The 14,549-nt window shown below is 40.6% G+C and overlaps 1 protein-coding gene across 1 annotated transcript in view; it reads left to right on the top strand.

Moving 5' to 3' along the window:
• Positions 1-14,549, top strand: part of mmp24 (matrix metallopeptidase 24) — a 69,819-nt gene that overhangs the window by 27,100 nt on the left and 28,170 nt on the right. Inside the window, exons 2-5 of the mRNA XM_071900052.2 lie at positions 3,479-3,627; positions 4,500-4,616; positions 12,148-12,247; positions 12,870-13,074. Coding sequence (XP_071756153.1) covers positions 3,479-3,627; positions 4,500-4,616; positions 12,148-12,247; positions 12,870-13,074 — 571 coding nt within the window. The remainder of the gene's footprint in view (positions 1-3,478; positions 3,628-4,499; positions 4,617-12,147; positions 12,248-12,869; positions 13,075-14,549) is intronic.

The raw sequence follows: 14,549 nt of genomic DNA, 5'->3' as shown, positions 1-14,549 counted from the left end.
TCTAATAGCAGCCCATAATGAGCATACCAGCAATCATTTTGTAAAACCAGGTGTAATTTTCTCACTGCGTATGTGAATGTGGATGTTGTGCGATTTTAAGAGTTTGCAAATATTAAGATAAGGCTTTCTTTTCAAAATGATTTTTGACCTGAAATTTCTTTTATCGTCAGTTCAGAAACAAACACGATTCCATCCTCAAAAACAGATTTTATGAGCCAAGGACTTAAGCGACCCATAATACACTTTACTTTCATTCCAGTGATGATTTTAACATTTTTCATACACAAATGGTGTATATCTAATTTTGGAATGAAACAAAAATTAGTTACTTCCTCACTTATGAAAGTGCGCATGTGGTCGTGTTGTGAATGTAATGAGCAGGTTTGCTATGACTCTCAGGTTCTCTCAGTCCACAGGGGCTTTTTTCTCTCTCTCTCTCTCTCTCTCTCTCTCTCTCTCTCTCTCTCTCTCTCTCCTTCTCTCTCTCTGGGAAACGACATACTGATTCCCACAGCGGCGGTAACCTCCCTCTGTCCGTCATGCCAGTTAGCCTGGTGCTCATATTGTAGCTGACTGCTGGTGCTGGGAGAGGCTGGCATACAGTCTGAAATATTAATGACCTACTGTAGAGAAGGGCTCAACCTCTCTCTCCTTATCTCTCTCTCTCTCCCTCTCTCTTTCTCTCTCTCTCTCTCTTTCCGGCTCTGTTTCTCCCTCTTTCTTTCTCTCTCCACATTACGTTTTTCTCTCCTCTCTCCTTCTCAGCCTCTCCCTTCCCCTTCCCATCCTCTCTCTCTCTCTCTCTCTCTCTCTCTAACTCTCTCTTTCTCTCTCTTTCTCTTTCGCTCCGCTTTTCCCTTCTCTCCCTTCTCTTCTTTCTACCCCCTCTACAGGCTTTCTCTATCTTCGGTTATCTCTCTCTTTCTCTCTGTCTTTTTCTATAACTCTCTTTCTTTCCTTCCGTCTCTCTTCTCTTATAGAAGAGGAGGGCTCAACCTCCCTTTCGTTATCTCTCCCCAACCCTCTATTTCTCTCTCTCTCTCTCTCTCTCTTGCTCTGCATCCCCCTCTTTGTCTTTCAGCCTCTCTCTTTCTCTCTCTACGCTTTTCTGTTTTTCTCTCCTCTCTCTCTCTCACTCTGCTTCTCCCTCCTTCTCTACCGCTCTCTTTCTCTCTCTTTCTACCCCCTCGCTACTTTTTCTCTCTCTTCGGTTTTCTGTCGATCTCTCTCTGCCTCTCCTCTCCTCTTTCGCTCGTCTCTCTTTCTGTCTTTTTCGAAATCTTTGTCTCTTTCTCTATTACAGTAGATAAAGGCTCAACCTCCCTTTCGTTATCTCTCCCCATCCTTCTCTCTCTCTCTCTCTCTCTCTGCTTCTCCCTCTTTATCTCTCTACGCGTTTCTCTTTTCCTCTCCTCTCTCTCTCCCTCTCAGCCTCTCCCTTCCCCCTTCCATCTCTCTACCGCTGTCTTCCTCTCTCTTTCTATCCCCTCTCTACTCTTTCAATTCAATTCAGTTCAATTCAATGAGCTTTTACTGGCATGACATACATGTACATATTGCCAAAGCATACAAAAAAAATACAACAAATATATCAAATGTAGGAGAAAATAATATAAGAAAAATAGTAGAACTTTTACAACAGATCAGAGTCTACTTTACATTGAATATTGGTGAATAATAATGATCATATCAGCATTTTGTTAGCATGATACTAGTTATTTAGATTTTTATATTGTACATATAATAATTATTAATTATCGCAATGCATACACACAAATATAAATACTTTTGAATTGGAAGTGCAAGTCTTAAATAAAATAATAAAAAAACATTTATTTGTATACTTTTGTATGTGTGCATATGTAAATCTGCACATGCATACAGTATGGGCATACACACACATCCATATACACATAAGCACATATACACTTATTGTATACGTACATTTATAAGATACAAAATAAAAATATGTGTCATGTAATACTTTTTGCTCTCTCTCCTCTCCTCTTTCCCTCCTCTCTTTCTCAATTTTCTATTTCAGTCAGCTTTATTGGCACGAGAAGTAATTCTTGTTGCCAAAGCTTGCAAACATAATAGTAGGAATTATTAATAATCACAAGCAAACAAAATGATTAATACTTACAACAAACTGTAAAAGAATAACTGTAAACAAATGCAGACTGAAATGTAACTTAAAACAGAGAGATTCACATTGATTATCATCTCAACATAATATAACATAACATAACATAACATGAATGATTCTGGGGAAAAATATGTCTCGTATGCGTTTTTGTCACATTTCCTCTCGATTTTTTCCTCTCTCCCTCTCTCTCTCTCTCTCCATCCATCCCTCTGTCTCTCTCTCTCCCTCTCAGGAGGCTTGTGAGAGTGTGTTATGTCATATTAAAGAGACAGGCCGCTGCAAACTGAAAAGTATGACATAATAAGAATAATCTTCGGGGACGGGCGGATTTGGGCTTGAGGCCATCGATTTTGGATCAGTGCGAATCGGGTTTTCTGTGGCTGTGATTCGGAAGAAATAGCTCTGTCCTCATCCTTTCATCTCTCCCTCTCTCTGTCTCTGTCTCTTTCGCTCTCTGACATATTCGATAAATCTCTTTGTATCCTCTCTCCCTCTGTCTGCCTCATTCTTTCTCCCTTGCTCTCTTTAAGTTTGCCATCTCACCCGTAATCCCCCTCTTTCTCTTGCTCTCTCTTGCGGTTTTGCTACTTAAAAGAGAAACTCCAGAACCCCCAAAGAAAACTATCTTGCTGAAGGCAAATGTTACATCAGTTTTGAAGACTTTATTATTTTTTACTAATCAGCTATTCAGATTGTTGCTTCTGGATCAGTATAGATAGTTTTGCTACTCTATCATTGATTGATATAACACAATAGTGATTCAACCTATATCCAGTTCATGAAAGCTTTTACATTTGCTCTACTGGTAGCTTTTTCCTGTTTGTTTGGAATCAACAGAAGAAGAAGAACTGGGTAGTTAGCATGAGCAGTGATAGCCACCATGGCTGAACAGACTGCGTCAACAGAAAATCCAAGCTCCGCCCACACTGTTTGATTGACAGGTGATCTCTGGGAAGTGCAGTGCAGAAACATCAAGGTGATGAGGCTGAGCAACAAAGATGGAGACAAAATAAAAAACAAGGAGTCTGCAGATTACCACTCAAGTTCCTAATTCAGTATCTCTAAAATATAGAGGATCCAGTCTGTGTTGCAGCTTTTGTAAACCCGAGTTGAACCCGAGTTGAGGAAGTTACCGACTTTCCTTTAAAAGATTCCTAAAAAAAGTTGAATTTGTCAATTAGTTTTGTGCTTTCAATCATTTTAGAACCATTGGTGTCGTTTTTTTTGTTAGCCTACTAAAACTCTTCACACATAGTTATGATCATAATGAAGACTTACTCTACTCTTCCCTCCCTCTCTCTCTCTCTCTCTCTCTCTCTCTCTGTCTACCAGACATGGCTGAAGAACTACGGCTACCTGCTGCCTCATGACATCCGCACGTCCGACCTGCGGCAGGAGAAAGCCATGCAGTCCGCTGTGGCCGCCATGCAGCGCTTCTACGGCATTCCTGTGACGGGGATCCTAGACCAGACCACTATAGAGTGAGTCCAGGGGCGGGGTTTTTTGGGACCCCACACACATAGATTGAGAATCATAGATCTATCTATTTTTGGGGGTTGCGAGATGTTTTATGGGATAGGAAGAAAAACATAGTTCTACAATATAAATTTATTATCATGTCTGTTTTTTCAATTTTCTCTCTAATATTTGCCTTTTCCCTGTGAAATACTGAATAGTTTTCAGCTTCTGGGCCTCCTTTGATAATTAATTGAATGAAACTAAATTCTTTGGTCGAACTGTTCACCACTCTGCGTATACAGCCAGTGACGAGGGTCGGAAATAGGCATCGCTTTATTTTAAGGAGTCACAAGCCAAAAACATTGAGAACCAGAACCTGCAGTGCCTTCCTGGCGTCAAATCAACACCTGTAAGATCTGACCAAACCTCTAAGATTAATAATTCAGAAATACTTACAATGGAGACAGGCGTTAGACACACATAGTGCAGGTGTAACGCTGGTCTAATGTCTTTCATTTAGCTGAAGCGTTCATGTAGCGCTGGCTTGTAAGTGACGCCTGCTCTACACCAGATTTATTATGTGCAAGTTCATTCACCTGCACTGTTTTAGAAACAGATCAATAGTCTTGCATTGCACACACTTGGCAGGATGAGCCATAATTCTACTGCATGTTTTTTTAATGCAACAGTACTCTTAACAAGTACTTTTAATAACTAGTTATTTTGAAAGGTAAGTATCAAAGTAAAGCAACGTAAAACGTAAAAGTAGTGAAAGTTAATTATAGCTAGGATTAGGTATTTAACGGTTGTGATAATCTTTACTGTAGAGGGTGAGGGAATAAATCGAAGTAAACGTAATGTCTTTAACTGTGCTTGTGTGTGTGTGTGTGTCAAGGTGGATGAGGAAGCCTCGTTGCGGCGTCCCAGATCATCCTCACACCAGCCGCCGGCAGAGGAATAAACGCTACGCCCTGACGGGACAGAAATGGAGAGATAAAAAGATCTCCTACAGGTATCTATCTATCTATCTATCTATCTATCTATCTATCTATCTATCTAATCTGTCTTGTCCTCTCTCTTTTCATGCATGTTGTCTGTCATCCTTTTCTCTCTCCAACTCCGCCATTCCCTCTCTCTCTCGCTTTCCCTCCCTCTCTATTTATTTCTCTCCTTCCTTCGTTTTCCTCTCCTACTCCGAACTCGGCCCGGCCTAATGTAAATTAGCTCGGCCCCAGGAGACCCTGAATGCATCCCGACTCCCTGCATTACATCTACCCACTCTATCCTCCCTCTCTCCCTCTCTCCATCTCTTTCTCTTTCGTTCCTCCTCTCTCTCTCTCTCCATCTTTCCCTGTGTCCTGTCTTAGTAACATACTGTAAAACCTTCCACTGTGCGCTCTGACGATGCTACTCACAACTCAGCTATGTAATATAGGTCTAATGTAGATTAGCTCCGTCCCACGAGACCGTGAACGCATCCCGACTCTCTGCATTGCTTCTGCCCACTGTCTCTCTCTCTCTCTCTCTCTCTCTCTCTCTCTCTCTCGAATTTCCTTTTCTCTTCCATTCTCTTAGTCTCTCTCTCCCTCTCTCCTTCTCACCACCTCCCTCTCTCTGCCTTTCTCTCCCTCTCTTTCTCTCTTTCGACTCCTTCCTCTCTGTCTCTCTCCCTCTAAATTCATCTCTGTTTCCCTCCCTCTCCTTCTCTCCCTCTCCCTCTCTCTGTCTTTCTCTCCCTCTCTTTCTCTCTCTCGCCTCCTTGTTTTCTGTCTCTCTCCTTCTAAATTCATCTCTGTTCCCCTCCCTCTTCTTCTCTCCCTCTCTGTCTTTTTCTCCCTCTCTCTCCCCTTTTCTTTGTCTCTCTTACCCCTCTTCTTCTCTCTCTCTTCCTATCTCTGCCTTTCTTGATCTCTGTCTCTCTCTGTCTCTCTCTCTCCCTCTTTCTCAGTCTCCCTTTCTTTGTCTCTCTCTTTCCCTTTCTCCCCTCCTGACGCCTCCTCCTCTCTTTTTTCCTCTCCCTCTTTCTCGCCCTCCTTCCCTCTCTCTCTTCTTCTGTCTTTCTCCCCCTCTTTCTCCCTCTCACCTCCTCCTCCTCTCTGTCTTTCCCTTCTCTTGCTTTGTCTCTCTCCCCCTCTTTCTCCCTCTCAATCTCTCTCCCCCTCTCAATTCAATTCAATTCAATTCAAAACATCTTTATTGTCATGAATGATGGTCAAATCATTGTTGCCAAAGCAATACAAATTGAAATCATAAAATAATGATAAACATACGTAAAATGCATTTCAAGTGATACAAATAATGTGGATAAGAACAGAATTTTCTTTCTCTCTCCCTCTTTTTGTCTTTCTCCCCCCCATCTCTCTCTCTCGCCTCCTCCTTTTTTCTCTCTCCCTTCCCTCTCCCTTTCTCTCTCTTAGTCTCTCTCTCGACTCTTACTCGCTCTAAATCTCTCTCCCTTTCTCCGTCTCTCCCCTCTCTCTCTTTCCGCCTTTTCTACTCTCTTTTTCTCTCTCTCCACCTTTCTCTCTCTCCCTTTCATTGTCTCTCTTCCTCTCTCTTACCTCCTTCTCTCTCTCTCTCCCCCTCCCCCCCTCTCTCTCTTTTTTTTGTGTCGTGTTTTTTGCACGGTGTATCTTTTTGTAGTACGATGAGTCTTTAACGAAACGTTCTATTGCCGCTTGACATGCAATAATAAAGTTTTTGTTTAGAATCTGAATTCCCTCTCCCTCTCTCTCTCTCTCACTCCTCCTTTTTCTCTCTATCTGCTCCCCTTCGTACTCCGAACTCCGAGCTTTATAGGTCTAATGTAAATTAGCCCGGTCCCGCGAGACGCTGAAGGCATCCCAGCTCCCTGCATTACATCTTCCCACTCTGTAGCGTTACATAATACCCACAGTGTGAGATCACAGCCCTATCTGGTTCCCCCTTACTGTATTTGAATCTCCTTAACCCTCCTCATGTTTCATCTGCTATCGGCTGTCACATTCCTGCACCTTCAACCCGGCTGCCGGCGCTCTGTCCGCATTACCGTAATTGTTTTTTAACTTTATTGTCATTCAGAGATGCAGTTTGTACTTTTTTAGGCGCCAAACTGTCTCTACAGCAGGATTTTACATTCAGGGTCGCTCTGTAAGTACTTAGTGAAATGATGTATTGTATTGTAAGTAAGTGGATTTGGCAAGTTTTCACTAAGCACACTGTCTATTATTGTGTACTTACAATACTTTTCTATTAGTTAATACACAGGTTAATACACTGTAATAACTGTAAGATGTCACTCTGCATCTCCCTGTGTGGAACTGTGTGAATTTGATGCCAGTTTCACTGGATAAATAAAGGTAAGAATTAAATAAATAAGTAAAAGAAATACTGTGCTGGACGGTATAACTTATAACAAGCTACTAGCCTCCAGATACTGTAGTACTGTAGAAGAAATCTCACTCATGATAAAAAGAACAAGAGACAGGACAAGCACATCACAAATTCCATGAGCCAGAGTTTGTACGTGTGTGTGTGTGTATGCGCATCAGGGAAGTCTGCAGAGATATGGAGATATCAATGAATAACAGACTGCAGGGAAGTAGACAGAGAGAAAGGAAAGACTGGTGAGGTGGGAGTTGGTAGGTTGTACATACTATTTTAACTTTAAATCCAACAACTTTTCTTTCGCCCGCAACCTCCACCACAGCTGTCGGGAGGCGGGCGTTGCCATCAGCCATGAGGACAATGCTTCCTTTGAAATCAGTGGCTATGTTTACATGCACACAATAATGCACCTATTGTCAACAGTCACAGCAAAAAAACATACATAATTCTATAAAGTATTATTTCCCCTAATAATATGGCTTATATGTGACAGTCGTTTTGTCGTTTTGACAGAATAACATGAGCAACGTTGCCAACTGCTCATGTGCTACTTGATCGCACTTAAAGAAATGTGATTAAGGTGTATACATGTTCTGACTGGTCTCTTTTAATGCCATTAAAACCAGAGTACTCCATATGTTACTGTGATTATATTCACTCGGTAAGAGCATAATCGCTCTAACATTATCAGAGTATGGTGTTTACATGGGTAAAATTAACTTTTAAGAAAAGTAATGATTAATGTGTAATTCATTACTTTTTTCAGTAACGACCCCAACACTGATTGTAACCTACTATACAAGTGTCAGCCTGCAGTTCGTGGCTGTATTGTAGTTTGTTTCAGCTCAGGTATTGTTTACATTTGTGCACATATTGGAAAAAACATCGAAGCTACTTATGGATATTGATGAATGGGGTCGGGACACTTTTCCCCTCTCCTCCGCGACTCGTTGACACGCTGCTGATGGCGATGCAAGGCGACACATTTAGATGAATTTTCAGGTTACTGGACTGAACAGCATACTGTAAAGGATCACCCAGTCTGCTAGACAGCTGCAGGATTATGCAACCCAGTATCTGTAGATGAAATTTTCCATTGAGGCCTCGGGACAGGAAGGTGAAAAACACCCCCAACCCCCCCCCAAAAAAAAAATATTCAAGAGAGAGGGGAAAAGAGGTAGAGCAAGGAGAGAAAAAGAAGGAGAAAGAGAGAACAAGCAATAGGAAGAAAGATGCTGATCTTTTATGTTGACGCTCTGGCAACATTGTTGTTAACTTTCCTGCCAACAAAGCACATTGAATTGAAATTGAATTGAAAGAGAGAGGATGAGAAGCAGAGAGAGAGAGAGAGAGATAGCTACATCTTTAACTATTCTCTTCTTCCTGTTCTGACTGACTTAGGTCCTCTATAGAGAGTGTGTGTGTGTGTGTGTGTGTGTGTGTGTGTGTGTGTTTTGAACTGATGTAATCATAGAGGAGTGTCAAACAGAATCAAAGCAAGTTTCCTCTCTTTTATTCTCCTAATGCAATCCATTCCCCTCTCCTTTCCTCTCTTCTCCTCTCCTCTCTTCTCTTCTCCTCTCCTCTCTGCTCCTCTCCTCTTTTCTTCTTCTCCCCTCTCCTCCCCTCTCCTCTCCTTTCCTCTCCTCTTTTCTTCTTCTCTTCTATCGTTTCCTTCCTGTCCTCTTTCACCATTCATCTTAGTTAGGAAACTCCATTACAAGCCAGCCATAGGAGCTTAATGTTATTTTATGAACAGCCGTGATACAGGAAATGCTTTGATGAAGCCTGGATTCATCATCATCACCATCATCATCATCATCACCATCATCATCCACTTCAATGAAGAAACTAAACTTTGATTTTTGCTCATTTCTTTTATGTTTATTTTTTTGTTGCTTTCCCATTTCCTTCGCTTGATGCCATCTCCTTTCATTCACTGCAGTACATTTTGTTATTAAATGCATGGGCTGTGTATGGCTGCTGTCTCTGCTATCCGGCTGAAGTGCTAGACGTGTGTGTGTGTGTGTGTGTGTGTGTGTGTGTGTGTGGTGTGTGTGTGTGTGTGAGAGAGAGACAGTAGACCATCTGTGTGTTTTGGCCACAGGTCATTTGGCCGGCTCTGTTGCCGTAACGTTCCACACCATTTACTCAACAACTGCTACCTAGCTGTCTGCCTACCACGTACACACACACACACACACATACACACTATTAATCACTGAGCTTTAGGGTGGAAAATTGGATTTATAAATACATTTTATAAATGGATTTACATGCAGACAATTATAAAACACAGTAAAAAGCTCAGAGGTTCAAACTTTTTCATGTCACCAGCCACCAGATAATGAATATAAATAAAATAATATAAATAAATATATAGAATAAATAAATAGAATAGAATAAAACATGCATGATGGCACAAACAATGATAGCCATAGTTGTTTTGGAAGATGCTTTGTGAATAATGCTAATTTTAAATATTGTTATTTCAGTATGTCTAACTGGATGGTGGATGTACTTCAGATGAAATTGTTTGAAATTACAATGCACAGTATTGACTGACAGTGAAATTCTATGTGATTCCATTCTATGTGATGTGTTTCCATGTGATTACAACACCAAAATGATTAGAAATTAGGTTCACCTGGCAATCTACCTGTCCCCTATAAATACGGAACGTATTCCTTCATTTGTACACACTGATGAAGGCCGGATGGCCGAAAACGTTCTGTGACAGATTAACAATTAAATCAAGTGAATGATATATTTCTGAGTGTGACCCTCTCTTCACAAAATGGTTATATGCATCTAGGATAACGCACCAGGTGGTCAGAGCGCAGTGGCATCCCTGCAAACAACCTTTTTTTCTCAAATTCCAAAAGGAGATGTCCACCATTTGGAACAAGTGCACAAATTAAATACATATTCTGTTATTTTTTAATGGATAGACAAGTAGGTAACTTAAGTCATCGGTTAATAAAATGAAGTCAACACTTGTATTGACTGTATTCATTTCACTTTGGAGATATTGAATGATGAACTCCCAAGTAATGGTTTTTTTTTTCAAAATGAGTATAAACCATTTTGGAAATAAACTAAACTCATCTCTATCAAATACAATAGAAGCTGCTGTCAAAACAAGCTCGTATTCCTTTTAATGTCTCACTCCGATGATCTACTTTGTAATTCAAATGATGCTTTATATTCACAGCGTCTCAGCTCACCAGTTGCTTATACAGCCATTCCCTGCATGAGGTTGCAGCAAACGACTTGTTAGAAAAGTCCAATAAAATGGCTTAAATTGAACTGTACTTTCTTTTAAGAGTCAGTATGGTCTTTCCAGCTCAGCGGAGACGGCACAGCCTCTGTCCAAACAAACCGCCACTCTTTTCACTAACTGAGTCCGACTCTACAACTGTGCACTTTCTAATTCAACTCATGTCTTATATTCACATTCACACCGCCGCGGCTCATGACTCAACTTGTTCACATCGCCATTCAAAGCAAGTCATCACAGCGAACTACCCATAAAAAAAAAAGGAAAGAAAAGAAAAGTAGAATGTAATTGCTTAAATTGAGCTGTATTTTCCTTCAAGAGGCGGTAGGATCATTCAAGATTGGCCGTGATGGCACAGCCGCCGTCGAAAAGAGCCAGTACTCCTCTTAAATATCTCACTCCGGCTCCACATCAGCCCCCTGATAATTCAAACCATGTTTTATATTCACACCATCACAACCCACAACAAGTTCATATCCATTCCCAGCACGACGTGGCAGCCAACTACCCGTAAACTAAGAAAAGTGCAATAAACATTTCCACTTCTTTGCCAGACAGAGTTCTCTATTCGCGTCAGGAAGCCGCTGTGCGCTCATGTATAAATGTTGAATTATGGCGCGTCCGTAATGCGCCGACATTTATTTCCCTTAATGTATTTTCTGGACGGGAACAAAGCATTTGCCCCCTGCTGAGAGACAGATTGTGTGAAATGGACTCAACTCCTCGCTTTGCTGTTTCTTTCTCCGGTCGCTTTTTTCTTTCTCTTCTTCATCTTTCTCTCCCGCCTCCCCCTCTCCTCTCTTTCTGTTTCGCACCATTCGCTCGATCTCTTCTCTTACGCTCCCTTTCTCATTATATCTTCTTCGTCTCTCTCATATTCTCTGCCGCTGTCAGAAATTGATACCAAAGGTGTGAAAGGGGTTTTAAAAGATGCGACATGAAGGTGTTTCTCAGTAATATGTGGCGAGTGTGAAATGATTCATAAAACGTGTAATGATTATCGCCTCTCCTCTTCTCACTGTGGAATATATATGGATGGCACGTCTCCTATCCTGCAATTAGCCCATAATGACCTTTCTGCCTCATTCCTCTCTTACAGCTGTACATGCATGGATAGTCTAACCTAAACCCTATGCAGGGAAAAACACTTAACACTGCTGCTGCAACCATTTCCAAGTACCAAACCTGAAAAGTATCAGCCAGTACCAAATAGAAATTTACTTATTTTACTGAACAACACAGACTTGGACCATTTGTTTTTTTGATGAATGATTCTGGTATCGGCCCAGTATTTTGATTTTAACATAGAAAACGTAGGTGTAAATACCAGTAAAAGTAATTTTTGGAACAGTAATCTTTTGTTAGTAGCAAAAAAGAAGTGCAGTGTAATGACTGGAAAGCTGTTTATCATGATATGAGCATTGTATGTAACTATCCTCATAACATAAACAGTTCACCGCAAATGTAATATTCAGATAATGTTTCCTTTCCTGAGTATGAATTAATTATTACATTTAAAAGGTCTGTTTCACTACTTTATATCGTTGATTGATATAACACAATAGAAGTGATGCGTTTCCTGTTTGTTTGGAATAAACAGAAGTAGAAGAACTGGGTAGTTAGCATGAGCAGCGATAGCCACCATGGCTGAACAGACAGAGAAAAGAGAAACTCAAACTGCATCAACAGAAAGTCCAAGCTCCGCCCCCACACTGTTTGATTGACAGGTGATCTGTGGGAAGTGCAGTGCAGAAACACCACAGTGATGAGGCTGAGCAACAAATGTGGAGACTATAAATAAAACAAAACAAGGATTTTGAGGATTAGCGCTTAAATGGAAGTTTGAAAATGTAAAACATGTAGTAACTATAACTCTGTACCTCTTTCTGTCCGACAGCATATCTAACTTCACTCCTAAAGTCGGGGAGAAGGATACCCAGAGAGCGATCCGACAAGCCTTCGATGTGTGGCAGACTGTCACACCGCTCACCTTCCAGGTAACAGACACAGACAATTGAATCTCAATTTTGCCACAGCTGAACTCTACTCTCTGACTTTACTGTGACATCCTCGCTTTATGCTTAGATGTGTGGTTAAAGAGACATCAAATGTATCTTTTGCATTTTTTTTTCTTTACCAGCCTAACTTGTCTCTCAGTTACTCTACTCTACTCTACTCTACTTTGTTCTATTCTATTCTATTTTGCTCTACTCTACTCAACTTTACTCTGCTGTATTCTAGTCTTGTCTGCTCTACTTTACTCAACTTTACTCTGGTCTACTATGTTCTTATATGCTCTCCTCTACTCAACTTAATCTATTCTACTCTATTCTTTTCTGACCTACTCTACTCAACTTGACTCCACTCTACTCCAGTCTATTCTGTTCTTCTTCTACTCAACTTTAGTCTAGGCTACTCTGCTCTACTCTTCTCTGATACTCTGCTCTTATCTGCTCTGCTCTGCTCTGCTGCAATATTTGTTCTACTATACTTTTCTCTCCTCTACTCTTATCTACTCTCCTCTACTCTACTCCACTCTAATCTGTTCTCAATTCTGCTGTACTGTATTTCACTTTACACTACTCTTCACTCTACTCTTCTCTACTCTTATCTCAACAGGAGGTGCCGTATTCGGACATCAAGAATGAGGGCAAGGAGGCCGACATCATGATCTTCTTCGCCTCCGGTTTCCACGGCGACAGCTCTCCGTTCGACGGGGAGGGGGGCTTCCTGGCCCACGCCTACTTCCCCGGCCCCGGCATCGGAGGAGACACGCACTTCGACTCGGATGAGCCGTGGACGCTCGGCAACGCCAACCACGATGGTGAGACATCTGGAAAACTTTATACTGTTATTTTTCAGATTCTAACCCTATATTACTGGTAGGAAAGTTTCTAATGAGCTAACTTATTAGCATTCTACATTTGTTGTTCAAATACACCAAAGACAACTTGTTAGCATTCTTAGCTTTCCTCATTGAAAACAATGGTTTCAACATTCACTATTTACATTTGTCTAAGAAACACATTTCAAGCATTTCAGCAAAAGCCTTTAGATCAAAATGGCTTTAAGAGAATGAAAAACATAGTACATTCAATCAGGTGTGTCCAAACTTTTGACTGGTAGTGTATGTAAGCCAGTATAAATCCTTTTAACGTTGCATAATGTTGCTAACAGTCATATGATGGAAAAAAGAGTTTCATGCCACCATTTAAAACACCTATATTATGAGATGATTGCTGGCATGAAAGCAAAGCACATTCTGGGATACTAGTTACGTTGGTAACACTTTACAATAAGGGTACACTAAGTTAAGGGTTAGTTAATGCTTAATAAGGGTTAGTTAATGCTTAATAAGCATTAACTAACCCTTAATTAACAGTTAACTAATGTGTAATTTACTAATGGTGTTCATGTTAACTAAAGTATTAATTTATACATTATTTAATAGTTTATAAAGATGACTTTTAAATAATGTATAAAGTAATACCTTAGTTAACATGAACACCATTAGTAAATGATTACCAGACACATTAGTTAACTGTTAATTAAGGGTTAGTTAACGCGCATTAACTAACCCTTAATTAATGTACCCTTACTGTAAAGTGTTACCGTTACGTTATGAGTCATCTTAAGACTTTTGCTTAACAAATAATTCTATTTTTGAAGAGAGAATCATTGACACTGTTGAAATACTAACTTGTGAATTTTTTTAATTTTTTTATTAATACGTAGCATTTGGGAATGAAACCCTTCAAACATGAAAATATAGTCACTCCTCTATCTCTGAGCACCAACCCTGTTCAGTCACTGGATGAAAAATGGAGGAGAAAAAAAACAGTTGTGGTTGTTGTTTTTTTTTCCTTCTTCTATCTCACTTTGACAAATGACTTATGCCAGATTCTCTCTCCTTGAATAACAAACGTGTTGCTGGAGAGAGAGAGACAGCGACGGAGAGAGAGGGAGAGAGTGATAGAGAGAGAGAGGAATCTGGTGTGAGAGATTAGCAGAAGAGGGAATTAGCTTTGACAGAGTGGCTCTAAACTTGCCATACTGCATTATAGCGCCTGTGATTCTTATTCCAAAGTGAATTGTCGCAGTTAATATTTTGGATCGCTCTGTTGGCTCGAATTGCTCCGTTGGACTTTTACTATAATGTATTTTTAGAGGTTCATGCATACAGACACACACACACGCACACGCACACGCACACACACACACACACCTGCACACATGCTTCTCCTTCTGCCGACTCAGCAGTAATGGTGGTTCTGCTGATTGGTGGGTAGATACTGTTAA

The sequence above is a fragment of the Centroberyx gerrardi genome, chromosome 5 (assembly GCF_048128805.1).
Source record: "Centroberyx gerrardi isolate f3 chromosome 5, fCenGer3.hap1.cur.20231027, whole genome shotgun sequence".
NCBI lineage: Eukaryota > Metazoa > Chordata > Actinopteri > Beryciformes > Berycidae > Centroberyx > Centroberyx gerrardi.
The sequence above is the reverse complement of the archived record's forward strand: the minus strand, read 5'-3'. Positions and strand labels throughout refer to the sequence as shown.